The sequence below is a fragment of the Propithecus coquereli genome, unplaced genomic scaffold, assembly GCF_000956105.1.
Source record: "Propithecus coquereli isolate 6110/MARCELLA unplaced genomic scaffold, Pcoq_1.0 Scaffold1, whole genome shotgun sequence".
NCBI lineage: Eukaryota > Metazoa > Chordata > Mammalia > Primates > Indriidae > Propithecus > Propithecus coquereli.
The window spans coordinates 24,649,479-24,666,056 of NW_012133857.1; the positions used below are offsets into that span (position 1 = coordinate 24,649,479).

General features: G+C 41.8%; 1 protein-coding gene across 1 annotated transcript in view; it reads left to right on the forward strand.

The window, feature by feature from the left end:
* The window catches only part of PTPRG (protein tyrosine phosphatase, receptor type, G), a 703,838-nt gene that overhangs the window by 627,184 nt on the left and 60,076 nt on the right, over window positions 1-16,578 (forward strand). The window contains exons 14-15 of the mRNA XM_012665722.1: window positions 3,540-3,626; window positions 16,032-16,123. Coding sequence (XP_012521176.1) covers window positions 3,540-3,626; window positions 16,032-16,123 — 179 coding nt within the window. The remainder of the gene's footprint in view (window positions 1-3,539; window positions 3,627-16,031; window positions 16,124-16,578) is intronic.

Here is a 16,578-nt window from a genome sequence, read left to right on the forward strand (position 1 = left end):
AGAGGTAGGAAGGGGGAAACACCGTTATTAGCAACCACCAATAATGGCTGAATTAATACAAAGAACACATTACATTATTTAATCCTCCAGCAGCCATGTGTGGTAGGCAAGGCATCAGGGACTCATCGCCCTTGTCCCAAGAGAGGAAATAGTTTCCAGAAGGGGCGAGGACTTGCCCAGGATTGTACGGCTCATAAGTTTTGGAGTCTCTCATACCCGGGGTTTGATTTTGTTTTGTTGACCCAAGACCCAGTATAGCTGGCCCATTTATTGCTTCCTTTGTTCATTCATTCAACCTTTCTTAAGTATCTAGTGTGGACTGGGCACCGGAGTTTCATCAGGGAGACAGAGTTCTTCCCTTCAGGGGGCTCAGAGCTTAGTGGAAGGGATGAGCAGGTAAACCACAGTTACCCCAAATAGAGGTCAAAAACTGGTAGTCTCCAGACCAGTTTTAGTTAGCTAATACATTGTTTTTTAAATCTTGAATTATTTTGAAAATAGATTTGACTGAAAACCCCAGCTGTCTGGGTTCTCATGGTAAATTGGAAGATCTAACAACATAGTTCTCAGATTCCCTTGTGTCACTGGTGGCTAGAAAGGCGCTAACCATGGTGGCCCCTTTTCCCTTGCCAGTTGGCCAGTCTCTGCCATCCCTGTGCTGTTCCCTGCGTGGCCCTTGTGGGTGTTTGAATTTGCATCCCCCTGGGTTGCAGTGGTGCTAAAGGAAAACAGTGTGCTCTACAAGGGACTCTGACCACAGCCAGGGTGGGGTGGGGAGAAAAGGCAGTCAGGGAGGGCTTCTTGGAGGAGAGGATGTTTGAGGTGTGATTTTTACAGAATAAAGAAAAAAGGATAAGTGCTCCAGATAGAGGCAACTGTGTAGGAGATGACCCAGAAGCCTTGGATCATGGCACATCCAGTATTGCCAGAGGACAAGCTCCATCAAACTGCCCTTTATGCACCGAAAAGTCCGCTTCTATGGGTAAATTCAGATTCTTTTCTAGGAGGTTTTACATGTACAGAGGCACTGAATCGGTCCTAGTTGCTCAGTGTCCTCTTGTGCTGAGGGAGAGAATGAGAATCAAAAGACAGGTTTATGTAAAACTTTTCTCAAGTCTAGAGAAATCTGAGTTTCTGAGTCCTAACTTTCGGTGGCTTTGTGTGATCACTTTGATCTCTTCTGCAAACAGACCCTTCACGGGACCACAGGTATTCTGGGCACTGCTTTTTCTTTTAAGACTAGTGACTGTGCCATTCTTCTCTTTCTGGAACCTGTATCTGTCTGTGGCTGTATTTCAAGAATTTTTTAATCATTAGGAATAATTTTTATAGTGCAGCTCTTCAAATCCTGACAATGTGTCGAGCCAGTAGGGAGAGCTCAGGCCCACTTCGTGATGCCAAAATACAGCTTGCCTGGGAGCGCTTGAGTTCATGATGACACTGTGATATTAAACGGTCTTGCTCTGAGACGCTAAAAGGGATGGGGGTGGGGAGCCTTTTGAGGTTCCCAGCTGTTCCTGGAGGTGGCCACATTTTTTTTTTTTCTTTCTCTGTGCAACTGTGTGCAGGAGATCTGGGTCACATGGCTGCTAATGCTGCAGATCCCAGGCAACTTTTTGCTCAATAACTGTTTCCCAAATGGCTACTCGGGGGCCTTTCAGAATTCACAAGAGCTGTCAGTTGTTATAGTAACCGGCCCCCTGCTGTCGAGTTGGCCCTGAGATGCCAGTGGAAGCTCTTGGAACAAGCTAACACATAGTCATTAGACAAAAGCGGGGAGAGATTCACTGCTAAAGATTGCCATTTAAACATGCTCCAGGATACTTAAAAGGCTGGACTGATTCTGTTAGGAAAGTGGTGGGTGGGTAAATTTTTAAACCAAGCTCACTTTTCAGGAACGGGAAACTCCTTATATGCTCAGTCTATTCTAGGTAACAACCACCTTTCTTTGGAATTCTCAGAATTAGCTGTATTCTCCCCCAGGGTTGATTGTGTCTGCCGCTTTGCTCGGGTAGCTCCCTCGATTATTTGAGATATTAGTTATCGATTGTGTGGCATTTGCTTCTCAGCTAAGTGTTGTCAGTTTACGGGTGGTAGTTTTAAGCATTCGTGATTGTGTGTGAGGAAAAACTGCGGAGATAGCCGGCTCGGCTCCAAAATTCCCGAAAGAGTGAATCTGGCAGTATTCAGAGTAGGGCTAAGGGTTGAGAAAAAGTCTAAATATTTTAGGAAGCTGCAAATTTCAAGTTTTTATGAAAATTGGTAAAAACATTCCAACACACTCGTGATTTCTTCAGATTAATGTTCATAGCCACACCAAGCATATCCGAGGCGTCGGGAGGACGGTCGTTGTAGTTTCAGGATGTACTCGATAGAGGGAGACAAGAAGTTCCGAATCGCAGCAATCGCTCTCCCCCTTTTCTTCGTATTTCCAAGTTTTGGCTTCTCCAAATTGTCGGTCCTGTGCCAAGTACTTTTACCCAATGTGGAGTCTAATAATTATCAAAATAAATGAAAGCTTGTATTGAGGGTGAAGAAAAACCTAACATTCGAGAATCAGAGGATGTTCATTTCTAGAAGCAAAAGACCATCAGGTGACTCACAAATTAACAAAATATTAACTTCTTTGGAGTTACATACTTGACTTCAGGGTTCTGTGTGGGATTCAACAGAGCTTCTGAAAAAGAGAACATCCCTATATCTGAGTTTCTCATTGCTATTCTGTCAAGAGGGTTTGGAAAGAACAGGAATCATTTCAATGTGAAATCCTATAGCCCAGGTGGTTTGGGGGGATTAAATACAATTAAATATTTTCAAGTGTTACTGTGTGACAAAAGTGGATCTTGCAAATTTTGTGGCCAAGTCTCAGAATTTAAGAGATGCTACGGCTATTTAAGTTTTAAGGGGAAACTGAATATAGGACTTAAGCTATGGGAATAACTTGCCAGTTGCTATTCCCATCTCCCTGAGGTGCCTCTCCTGTGTGTTCTACAGATCTGTACTGTGAATTGGGAAAGCATTTGTCCAGAGATGGGAGGAATGCATGGGGAAAAGACAAAACCCCAGATTTGTCTAATGGCACCAAATTCAGAGAAATTTGTGGCAGAAGGGAGGTCCAAATGGTCCCTAGTAGATTTCTGCCAAGTTCTGTTTATTCCAATGGTATTTTAAGCCATCCTGTTTGTCAGGGCAGCGTGTCAAAGGCGGAAGAGTGGGTATATGAACGAGAAAGGTCACGACTGTGTTTGTGATATCCTTACCTTCTGTTAACGCCGAGGGTAATACAGGCTTCTAATATGTAAATTCGGCTTTGAGAGCAAAGTTCCCATTTGGTATTTCTTACACCTCCACATAAAAGCCCTTCATAAAATCCGCCACCTTTGTGCATAAGCATCCTCTTTTGAAAATGTCCCAAAAGAGTCCTGCTGACAGGGTCTGTCTGTGTTAGAGGGGAGGGAGGGTGTTTGTGGGGAGCTCTTGGTGGCCAACTGAAAATACTGTCTTCTACACCTGTTCTCTTTTGTTTTTTGTCCATTTAGAGGGTGTAACAAAATAAAGTCCAAGGGCTTTCCCAGACGTTTCCGTGAAGTGCCTTCTTCTGGGGAGAGAGGAGAGAAGGGGAGCAGGTGAGGGGCGGTCAAGCTTAAGGGGGGTCTTGATGGCCGGGACTGGCTTGCCGAATTTTTGTTTTGTTGCCATGGGGATTAAAGTCTTCTAGAAAGCACAATGCTGACACTCACCTGTTCTACCCCAACTCCCAAAAGTAAGACTCGCAATTATCAACTCAGCTTGTGGGTAGCTGGTACCAATTACACTTTGTCCTCTGTGTGCTTGCTTTGCTTTATTTTGTGGTTTTGGGGGGTGTTTTTGTTTCCAGGTTTGTATGTACTGGGGATGCTCCATGTTTGTGTGTCTGTATGTGTATTGCATCCATTTTTTCTTTCCAAAATTTCAAATATTTGCATGTTTTAGAGCTTTAAAAATAGCACATAATGCATGTGTTTCCTGGAAAATATCTTTCAGAAACCTAAATTTATAGATGAGTTAGGGATGAAGAGCAGGAAGGGGAGAAAGAAGTGAGCAATTGTGGAAATACCATGTATTTTTTCATAAGAAGGGTGAAATTTTCAAAAAAGTAAAAACATATGAGTTCTAGATAGTTTGAATACTTAGAAAAATTATTGTCCTAGAAAGATTCATAATAAACTTTTAGAACTCATGATTGTATAGTCTTAATCACCACACTTGAGCCTCTTGATAATATTTCTGTAAGGCTTATCTTAGTCAAAATCTATTTAATATACGATAATCTTTTAATATTAAATTGCTAATTAGGCTAATTCACTAATCCATATTATGGTGGAGCAGTCCCTTTTTACTTTAAATGAACTAATTATAGGAGTTACAATAGAATTTTTACCTGGAATGTTTTATCTCCATTGGTTGTGGGTAAATCAGATTATTAAGAAGAAATTTTAGCTATCCATCCATTATCATCAGATATACCTATGATTTCTGAGAAGGTATAGTTCAGGAATTGTGACAGACTAATGAGAGTCCGTGATCTATCTTCTTTTAAGCTGTGTGGTACAATTTTGGCCTTGTAGGGAAGGCAGTAACTGCTGACACTGGTAATATAATTATTCTCTGATCTCTTTTTGCTTATTGATGTCTTTGATTTCTGATACATTTTCACAATTCCAAGGGTAAAAACTAAACTAGAAGCCCCTCTGTATAGGTTCCGATTCAAAGATCTAATCTTAGGGAGACCTTAGACATTTTTTAAGTACCTAACTTTCATACCCGGTCCGTTGTAAATATAACATATTTTTGACTGTAACAATTTAAAGAGCCAGCATCACCTTGTGAATAGCACAAAGATAAACGCACATCCAATTTCTAAGTTCTCCCCAGAAATGATGCCGTAGCCTGCTAGACTGTCTCGTTTATGTACTTGGCCCCAGTGTGGAAGTGGGCTCGTTACAGACATGTTTTAGATCACAAGAGAGATGCCCCAGTCCCTCCGATATCTTCCCTACTTCTCAGCGGGGGGAACTTGGGGGAAGCATAGTCAGTTTCATCGAGGTCTAGGAGTTGGGAACCATCTCGGGAAACAATGAGTTTTTATAGACTCTACCTGATTTTGAATCATGTAATTTACTTTACTATTTTTAATAGTGTAGCAGCTAAAAAGACAGACTTGTTTTTTGGGTTTTTTGTTTTGGGGGCTTTTTTGCAGCAAATTTCAGGAACTGGGAAAAGATAAACTTTGGCTCAGGGAGATGAGGGTTCTAATCGCAGCTCTACCACTTCCTGGCCCTGCACCCAAGAAGCCCTTTGAGCCTGAATTTCTTCATCTAGCAAGTGGGTCTAATGGTAGCTCTTTTTCATGAGGTTGTTGTGAAAATTCAATGAGGTGATGTATATAAAATGCTTAGCATGTGAAATATGTTACCCATTGAGAAGACGAGGAAACTGAGGCTCTGAGAAGCCAGGTTATGTGGCTAGGTCTCCCTGCTCGAGTGGCTGCCGTGGGGCTTCCACAGCAGTGGTCCGAGTCCTGACACGTGCCCCTTCTCTCTGCTAAGCTGCTGCGCTAACTGCTCCGTGAGGAAGAGATGGGCCAGATACAGACCCTGTCCTCAGGGGGCTTAAAGCCTGTGCTCTTCCTCACACTGGCTGCCCTGCCACACTCTGCTCCCCCAGAGCCTCCGGATTCCTCATTCCCCACCAGCCCACTGCCCCTCCCCAGGCCCATCCTGCTGCTGCGCCATAGAAGCCTTCCGAGGACAGGGTTCCCCTACTTCTGCCGGGCTCCTTGCAGGAGGCTGCACTTCCAGACTGTCTCCCACTTTGGCCTCTTTTGTCCACTCTCATTTCCTCTCCCGGCCTGCATCTCCATCCAAAATGTGGCCAGCAATCAGGAGACAAGCCCCCAGGGATGCCTAAATCACAACGCTCCAAACAGTTACAAGAGCTGTTACAAATTTCCTGCATGTTAACACACACTACCCTTCTGCCCCTGTCGTCTCACTGTCCCACGGCAGGAAGGAAGGGACTGGACCAGCTGAGGCCAGCGCAGAGAGAATTGCTAAAAGCAGGACAACGGCTGTGAGAGGTGATAGCTCATTATGCCCCACAGAAAAGAGAGGGGAAAACAATAAAAATCAGGCCAAAGCACTTAATTTTTCAATAAAGCCGATTTAAATTTTGAATAGGTAATAACTTGACATGGCTCAAAATCAAAAAGTTTAAAATTATACGCACCCCTAAATCTCCATCCCATCATCTGTGCACCCTGCTCCCTACCCTCTGTCCTCACCAACAGGTAGCCACTATTGCTACTTTGTTGTCTGTGCTTCCGGAGAGTGTTATATATAGATAAGCAAATATGCGTATCCCTTTATCCTCTGTACGCAGTGGAATATTGCACATGGTATCATGTGCCTCGCTATTTTCACTTAACACAATTTTTCCCTATGCCTGTATAGTTTCTTCTTTCTTTTTTACAGAAGCATGATATTCCTTTGTATAGATGTGCCACTAAACCAATCCCTGTGTCTGTCATTTTAGTTGTTCCCTGTCTTTTGTTATTGCAAAGAATACTGTGGTGAATAACTTTGTTTATATGTCATTTTGCAAGCAGATAAGTATATTTGTAGGATAAATTCAAGAGAATGGCTGTATCACAGGGTATGTGCATTTGTAATTTTGATGGATGGTGCCAAACTGCCCTCCCAGGTGGGCTGCCAAGGTGGGTTTCCCTCAGCAGTGTACGAGCTTGCCTGTTTCCCCACAGCCTGCCCAGCCAGTGTGTTGTCAGACTGGGGCCCTTTTGCTAACCTCACAGGTGAAAAAGAAACAGTGCCCCAGTGTAGTTTTACTGTGTTGTCTCTTATTACAAGTAAGGCTGAACATCATTATATTATCAGTGAGGTCGAACCACTTGGTTTTCTTTTTCTGTAAACTGTTTATAGCTTTTTCCCATTATTCCTTTGAGCTATTGGTCTTTTTCTAATAAAGAAAGATACCCCTTGTTAGCGATACAGGTTGCAAATATTTTTTCCCAATTTGTAGTTTACCTTTTAACTTTGGTTATAATGCTACTTTGACTTTCATATAATCAAATTTATCTGTATTTTCTTTTTTGTTTTCTAGATTTTGGATTATCCTTTAAAAAAAAATCTTCATTCAGAGGTTACTTTTTTAAAGTACTTCTTTAAAATTTAATAGTACTTCTTTAAAATTTAATAGTAAATTCTTAAGTCATTCGGAATTTAACCTGGTTGATAGTGTGATGTCTGAATCAACCTTTTTTTTCCAGGTGGTCCCAACTATTTAAAAAATACTGCCATCTGGGGCTCAGCAAAGAGGCTCATAATACCTTATTGGATCCCTGTAATACCACTCTTACAACAAAATACAGTCAATCGGCATATTAAAATAAGCAGTTGCCAAAAAGCTGTTACCAGACTATTTTATGTTATAAATACTGAATAATATGTGCCGTAAATAAAATGTGAATTTCATTTCCTACCTCCTTCCCAAAACGAGCTGGACCATCACATCACCATTAACTTTCCCACATCAGTGGGGGTTATGTCAGTGCCTTAAAACAGTGCCAAATGAGGTAAAGAGTCCCTCCAGCCTCAGTCCAGATGTCCAGAACACGCCAGGCTAGGGTCTGAATGGTGAGACAGCTGCCGCAAAGCCCCTGACTGCAAGCCTTCTTTTTTAGGTAACAGCTGGGAGCCAATAGTTGAAGCCAACTGTAATATAAAAACTGTCATATTCAGGTTCTTGGTCTTGTCAAAATGTGGTTTTTGGTTTTTTTGTTGTTGTTGTTGTTTGTTTTGTTTTTGTAGAGACGGGGGTCTCGCTGTTGCCCAGGCTGGTCTCGAACTCCTGGGCTCAAGCAGTCCCCCTGTCTCAGCCTCCCAAAGTACTAGGATTATAGGTGTGAGCCACCGTGCCCGGCTCGAAATGTGCTTTATGAAGACACCTTTGCTCTCTTATCTCCTGGAGAGTATTACCAGTACTTCATTTGACCCTGGGTGTCTGCAAGGATTTCTTGGCAAACTCAGCTTTTAGCAAGAGAATATATTGTTTGGAGACCACTTTTGTGTCTGTAACTTGTTAACTTTCTCCCACCTTCCTAAAGATGTTAATTGCAGTCCATATGAATCATCCAATAACGTTCTCACTGTGGGAATCAAATTTTTGTCACTTCCAGCTGTAAAAAGAGTTAACTGGGACCTCTCTCATACTCATGTGAAATCTAAAATATTTTGAAACATTTTCTCCTCTTTTAAGTTTGATATCTGCATCCTGTTTCATACTCCATCCATCTTTGCGTGATTTTGATCTCTCTTCCCTTTCCTTCCCTTCCTCCCCACCTCGTATCTGATAAGCCCGGTTTATCCAAGGCATGACAACCACATGCCCCAGGATTCCCGGGACGGCCTGATGTGAAGCATGCCATTCCATCATCCCCCAAAGCATATCCACATCTGTCAAATCTCAGGTCCCCTTTTATGATTTAGAAAATACCACCGCCAGAAACATATTTTAGTTTCCGAATTTTTGTTTTTAGAAGATCCCTTCCTGAAAAGATACTAAGAGTGTAAACTGAGTTTTATAAACTGAATCCTTTAACATGCAGTGAAGGAAACTTAACAGCAAGTGAGTTGTTGTATATGAAAAATCTCAACTTAGAACTTAAATTGGGCTCCTTTCCAAGTGGAATCCCAGAGTTATTTCAAACAGACAGTCCTCTTTGAGGAAAAGCCCAACAACGCCAACAGCCTGTTTCTTCTATTGTTGTATTTGTCACTTCAATTTCTTGAAACATTTTGCCCTAATAAATCAATCCATGTCTTTTAAATATAGCTCTCAGTCATCTTTCTTGAAGACGTGAACATTTTCAACTTTATAAGTGGCTCTTATTCATACAGGGTTTACTACAACAAATCCATTTATAAAAGTAAATATTAATGTGATTTCTGTTCTTGACAGCATGAGAATAAATGGGATTATTAGCGGGCATGCCACTGTAAATTTAAATGAGGGCAGTCGATAAATCAGTTAAGATTGCTTAATTAATATTCAGCAGCAGCTCAGCCAACCGCCTGCTCTAGTCTGCAATTAGAATTTTGAGCTGCACATTGCTAACAAACTCCGTCTCACCCTGATGTGATTATAAAACCATTGAGTTTAATCTGAAGACAGTGACTTGGTTTCTAATCCCTATATATCAACATTTGGTTAGTTTGCAATTCTGGGTTTTCGTAAGTGTCTGGAAACCACATTGTGATCCTCCTTCCCGCCCATGCCCCAGCAGGGTGGTGTTGCGGAGGGCATATTGTTGTAGTCAGCCAAGGACCCTGCCTGAGGACTGTGTGACATCTCAGACTTGTCGAAAGGGATGTATATGTTGACCCAGAAGTCTATAGACCTCAGAATCCCCCTCTCCGGTAAGCAGGTTTGGATGCCTGCCTTTGGAGGAGCCTTTCTGATATATATATAGCAGTGCTGAGTGGAATTCCAAACATTTCTTATCATTCAGTCTTTCTGGACTCCCCATCAGCACTTTGCTTCTGAAAAGTGTTGGTCACCTAAACTATTTCCAGGTTCTTGTCAGAGAGGCAGAAAGAGATAGCAAGAAAATTGTTAGTGATATTAGAGGTTATCTAACCAGGCACCTGGGAAAATAGAAGCAGCAGAAAGGAAGGCCTTTATACAAAAATTTGGTCATTCTGGGTATTTTGCCTTAAGAATGTGACAGATTCCTGGAAGGAAATGGGGGTTCGAAAGTCTAGGGATTTCCTGCTTACATTTTGTTTGAACAGTAAACCTCTATAACTTGAATTTTATGAATACTTATTAATATAAAGCACTGTCAGAGCAGCTGGGGGGGTGTTTCATTAGACAAGAGAGCCAATTAAGCACTGGAACCTGTCATGTGCTGGCAGTGCGTGTTTCAGTGGGGAGCTCAGGGACTCGTGGTTGACAGCTGATACTGGTTGATGTTTACTGCGTCCTGAGGAGAAGACGTACTCTGCACGTGTGTGTGCTCTGCTTTCTCAGGAGTAGAATTTTCGATTTTTGGAAAGGTCTTTATCCTCAGAGTATCTCCCTTATTTGAAAGAATGGAAAGTTATTTTTAGAAATTTCAGCCCAAGATCAAATGTTCATGACCATAAGCCTCATGTGTCCCACGGGCTTCTTCAAAGCCAGACTTGTGCATACGTGCACACTCCTGCCAGAAGGCCTTCAGAAACCCACAGATCTGGACCTCAGCTGTGGGGTGTGGGCTTGAGACCAAGGGAGCTGCTAACCGGAATCGCCACAGATGTGATGAGCTACTGGAGACGATATCACACACTACCCTTGCCCTCTTGACTCCAAGCATTTCTTTTTAAAATATGTGAGCCCATGATGGTTTTCTAAAAAGGGATGAATGAGTGAAGAGTAATATAGGAAGCTTGGTCCCATCTTGCTACTTAGAACTTTCTGTGGAGATGTGCGTAGATCTGATATGTTGGCCATCTTTGGTCAAGTACCAGTAGCATCTGAGTGGCATTTAGGGCTGTGATGTAAGATAAATGCATACCTTCACACAGGGATTCTCATTCAGCGTGGCAAGAAGCTTACTCTGTGAGAGACATATGAGTAATGTGACCAACTTAGGGACCAGCGGATTCACATCTTTTGTTTTGTTTTCATTCTCTCCCATGTACCCATTGAGTTTGAATTGACTTGTGCAAACTGGGCTGTCTCTTGCTCCCACCTGGGAGCATTCAGTGAATGTTTGGTGTAACTCCCTCTGTCTTGGTACTTTGTTGATGGGGGTGGGTTTCAGGAAGTCATCCAACACAGTGGTTTTCCACTTTGTTCAAGTGGCAGGACACCTGGAATTCAGGATGTCAGAACATCATGAACTACTTAATATTGACAACTTCAATTCCTTCATAGAAACTGAAATTAATTTTGCTATGAGACAAGTAGAACAATCCACAGGATGGTTTAAAAGGTAGCTTTAGGTGGAAAAACTTTCACTTGAAAAATCTAAGTTTTTTCTGCGATTAGAGAAAAGACTTTCAGAGTGATGGCAGAACACTTTGCTCCAACTTCAGAGAATGTCATCCCATTTCTTAGAACTTAAGTTCTAACAGAAATGGAGCAGAAGACCTTCAAGTTCTTATTCAAGTATGTACAATTCCGGTTTTCTTTCCGTATCTGAGATGGTTATGTTAACCCCCTTGAAGTCTTAACCACTGTTTCTTATCCCATATAGGATCCTATAAATTCTAGTTTTACTTTTATGGGTACTTTAATGGTATCTGCCACATAAGACTGTTTTATTTTTTAGTGGCTTCTTGGTGACAGCGCTGGAGACTCTCAGGAACCACTTAACTTTATCACAGTGGTTCCTGACCAGAGACAGTGCACACCGGAATCCTCAGGGGAGGCTTTTCAGCAGGTGCATGGGGGCTGCGCCCCACCCTGCACCTGCTCAGTCAGAATCACCAGGAGTGGGGCTCATCCAGTATGAGCCCCCTAAACCAAAGAGATTTGCACAGCTGGTTAATAATCACCATTTGATGAGAACGTTACTAATGAGAGAGGCTCTTTAGGACCCTCCAAAGCTAAAATAGGGAAGTGAAAGTGGCAGAAAAATATATGATGCAAATGTAGATTAGGGGAAGCAGAAGACAACTAATGTGGATCATTACTAGGGCAGTCGGAGTCAAAATAATGTTACCTGGCCTCAGTTCCTCAAAGGGCATAGACAGCACCCTGGGGAAGGCAGGAGGTAGGGAGAAGGGGGAATTTGTAGTTAAACTTGTAAATGTATTTTTTCATTTCAAACATGATCCATTTCATCGTTTTCCCTTTTTAGGGTACTTGTACAAGCAAATGTTCATTGTGAAGAAATTATAATTTTAGAAAATGGCTCTTCATGATCCTAGAAATCTGTTTCATTCAGGGAGGGATTTTAAGGGTAAGTTAGTTGAAAGAGAATTGGACCTAGATAGAAAATTGAAATTGCGAGCTCAGTGACACACTTGAGTCCTTTCAGAAATTCTATCTCCATTCCCCTGAGCTCAAAATTAGAGACAATACTGCCTCTTTGAACATATCTCTGTTTAGAGGTTTAGAGGCATTAAAACTTCTGTTTTCTTTTCCTTTTTTCCAAAATCCCTCCTTTGCCTTTTTATTGTTGGATACCACTGAAGGTCAAGAAACAAAATTACTCTAGGGACTTCTCGAAAATGAGCAAGTTAAAATATAATGCCACGTGCTATCCAGCTGCTTTTCTTAGGTATTAAACAATGTAGGATATGTACACGCAAAGGGATCATCTCAGTGTTGTTGACGGCAATGAAAAATTGCCAGCAGCCTACCACCTTTATCAGTCCCCAGTCAAGAGGAAAGCCACATGTAATTTATTAAAGGAATAAATTAAATACCAGCAATGCAGTACCCTCTATGAAATGGAAGATTAGCAAACATTACTAAAGAGGATGTCAGTCTATATTTGTTGTCAAGGAGATATATGTATTTTGTTTTGAAAAAATAAAAAACCCAAAAAACAGCCTGTCTCTTTTTGGGTGAGATTTCAGCAATACCTCCCTGACTGATCACCTGCTTCCATTCTTGCTGCCCTCGACTCCATTCCTCACACAGCAGCCAGATGAGCTTTTTGAAAGAGACAAACCAGACCGTGCTACTCCATGGATTAAAGCCCTTCATGGGCTCGCCGTTGGTCTTCGACATCAGCGGAGGTTCCTTGTGGCCTCCTGGATCTTACGTGGCCTGGCTCTTGCCGCCTCTGCAACCATACTTTCTGCAGCCTTTCTCTGCACTTGCCTCCGGCTTCCTTTAAATTCCTACTATGTGCCAAGCTCCCACCACTCTAAGGCTCTTTAACGGGCTGCTTGATCTGCCTAGAATGGTCTTACCCTAGAACTTCACAAAGCGAGTCCTTCTTAATCGGGCCTCAGCTCAAATGCCACCTCCTCGGTGAAATCCCTTCCCTCACCATCATCGGTTATAACCATGGTATTCTGTTGTATTTTCTTCGTAGCTCTTCACTACTTGAAACTGTCTGTCTACCTGTTTGTTGTCGATTTTCCCCACGAAGCCATAAACGCCAGCAGGGCAGGGGCCTTGTGTGTCTTGCGTATCATTCTGCTCCCAGCCCTTCACAAATCAGGAATAGTCAATAAACACACGAGGAAAAGTTCAGAAGGATATATACCCCAAAATACTAATAGTGATTATTGCTAAGGGAAGGATTTCGGGTGATTTTGATTGATTTTTTTCTTTTTGTTCATTTGTATTTCCTAATTTTTCTGCAAAGATCATCCATTACTTAGATTATTTTCTATTGATTACCCCAGTGCTTAGCCAGGCGTCAGGAAGTGGTTTTAAGGATTATAGACGGTTGCAGAGGATGTGTTATCTACACCCTTGATGCTGTGCAGTGGGTGCTGTACAAACATTTGCTGAATCCACTGAAGTGTGTATTGCAAGAGGAGACGCTCCACCGAAAGTTCAGTGGTTAGCTGCCCACCCACGTCTTTGTGTGGTAGGAAAGTGTGTTTCGTGCATGCAGCAAGGTGCGGATGTACACAGCTTTGTCTCCCACGTTTGTGACCCTCATCCCCAGTTGTGTGCTTGTCTCTGGCAATCACGGAGTTATTTTGCTCCAGGGAAAATCCATTATAAACAGCAGCACATGGGGCACGGGAGTGTGATTTGCTTCAGTACACACTGCTTTTTTTCAAAGATAATGTGGAGCTTTTAGTTCCACATGTAACTGAGAGACCGGCTGAACTGCCTGCCTGTTTTCTAGGAAAAAAAAAACCTGCGCAGTACATATATCCTTTCCAAGTTACTTGACTTTAACAGTAACTTGGCTAATAATGAGTCTATTTTCTAATAGCTTTATATTTTAGAAATTTAAGAGGCATAGTAATTACGATCTTAAAGTAGAAGTTATTTCTTTTGTTTGTTTCTTTCTGTTTATTAAAGGCTGACCCTGTAAATTTCCTCCCATTCATCTGAATGACTCAGAGCAATTCTTCTGGCTATTCAGTACTTGAATGCTCATCCTTTTAAGTCAGCAAAAACAGGTTTTCCTTATCTATGACACGGGGTGGTTAAAGTTCTAGCTCATTTGTGAAGTCCATAACCAATGTTTTAACTTTAATGTTACATTCTGGAAATCCACAAATGGGGGTGCAGGAGGTGAGGGAGAGAAGAAAGGAATCCAAGAGTAGAAAATTGGATGACTAATTTAGAAAAAGAAGCTATTATCTCAAATAACAAAATCATGTTTTTTTCACATGGATTTCCATTGTTTTACATTCAGAAAGTTTGGTTAGCAGCAGAGCCCTGTAATATTATATACATTTCACATCTATATAGCTTAAGTCTGACTGATATTCTTCCCAAATTTAGGTAAAGGCAGCTAAGTGAGAGTGACAAAAACTTGTTTTTGTGATACGAAACTTGTATCACAAATGCCAAATAACACATAGATAAAAATCGTTTTTCCTCAGTGCTCTGCAAGAGTAGCTCTGTGAGACATGTGCCAAAAGTTGGAGTAATTTAAGTTCAAAATCCCCTAATGGTATGGAGTAGCAATCCAGATCGCTTCTAGAGCAGTGTCCAAATGAACAATTGGTTAGAGCTGCCTTCCATCTGAAAACAGGCACTGCCTAAAGAACAGCGCTTCACACTATGACATGCGATCGTTTCTGATTACATGTGGTTCTAATAGCCCTCGTTAGAGACTGAAATATCTGCATGACTTGAGGTCTCCTTACTCCCACAGAGTTCTTCTTTAGTTTATAGCGTTGCTTGATTTTTTTCTAAACCTCCCCCCAAACCCCTTCTTTGGCTTCATAGAAACGGTATACCCAGTGCAACCATCCCAGGATGCATTCGATTAGAGGAACAGGGACAACTGAAGAAAAGGTGACTTACTCTAGTAGTTGGAATAGGGCCCCGAGAAAAAGCAAAGCTGTAGTGTGTGCAAATGTTGCTTGATGTGTGATGCCAGAGGAGGAGGTTGGAGCCCAGGGACACCGGGCACCAGAAGGATGCCGCCCGCTTGGCTAAAAGACCCAGCAGTAGGGCCAGCTATTGTAAAGCCCCTCCGCCAGATGAACAGGGACCCTTCTCTGGTCACAATAGGCATTCACGCTGAGCAGCCTCATTAAATATTCAGCCTGTGCTTCCGGCAGCTCATTAGGGCCGCGAGGAGCAGTGACGTGGATGCTGGAAAGCCGAGGGCCGGCCAGCATCAGGAGGCAGAGGCTGAATGAGCTGCTGATGGCTTTTCTCTTCACTGCCTGTCCTATGATGACCAGTGTGTGCTCTCTGCTTTGCCTCAAGTACAGGTAAAAACAAAACAAAACAAAAACAAGCAGATGACACTTGAGGGCTTCAGGACCTTGTCTCAGATGTCATCTGGCAAGGGCCTCTGATTTTGAATGCTTGCCCCTGAAACCCTCTGACCTCTTTACAGAGCTGTCTGAGGCTTCGGGGACCTTTGCTAAGCACGAACAATGTGGTACTATTGTGTACTTGGGCTGCTCGATGACTACATTTGAGGGGGTACAAGGTGTGGTTTTGAACTTGGTGCTGGTGGTTTAGAATAGCACATTATTTTTCTGTAACATGTCAAATTTAGAAATATTATGGGGTAATCCTAGCAGTTTGCACAGCAAGTTTATTCTGTGCCAAGTTTTCATGTATTGAGTAGTTCAATTCTAACCCTTTCCCTTTAACTATCAGTTGCATATGGTTATAATAAAAAATGAATATTCTTCAGCTTTTGGGGGCTCCTCTAATAGGCTGAATGTTATTCTCCTTGCATCTTGTTACTTTTATACGGGTTTGCCCTCAGTGCTGTGTGATGTTTAAAGCTGGGAAATTCTGTGAAAGAAGAATTGAAAAATGACAGATTCAGAAAAAGTATCTGTTAGTGTTTACATGTTTTTCTTTCATCTACACAGAAAATGTTTTCAGACTGCTCATTTCTACGTGGAAGATAGCAGTTCGCCTCGGGTGGTCCCCAATGAAAGTATTCCCATTATTCCTATTCCTGGTAAGTGAGACACCACTCTTATTTCCAGCAGTCTGATTGCTTTTCTTTTTTATTCTCAGTTTTATGTGATAGCCATGACAAAATATTTTTATAGCTGTTTTAAAGCTCGCTCCATCTTAGAGATCCTTAACTAAGGATAATTTGATGAAATCTTTGCTCCTTTACATATCTGCAAAGTAATAAAATCCTCTTCAAGAGGAACAAATAACTGAGTTAATATGGTGTAGAGTCACATGCAGGGTAGGGAAGTAACAGTTAAAAAAAAAAGGGAAAACATACAAAAAACATGTATACTCTACTTGGACTAAATTTCATTTGGATAGGCAACTTGTGCTTAATACATTGTTAAATCACAATTTGTGACACTTTTTTTAAAGGCGATTTTTCTTCTAAGATTCTTTACTCTGAAAATAATATATCTTAATATTGGAAGTTTTGGTTCTCAGGATGTTTGT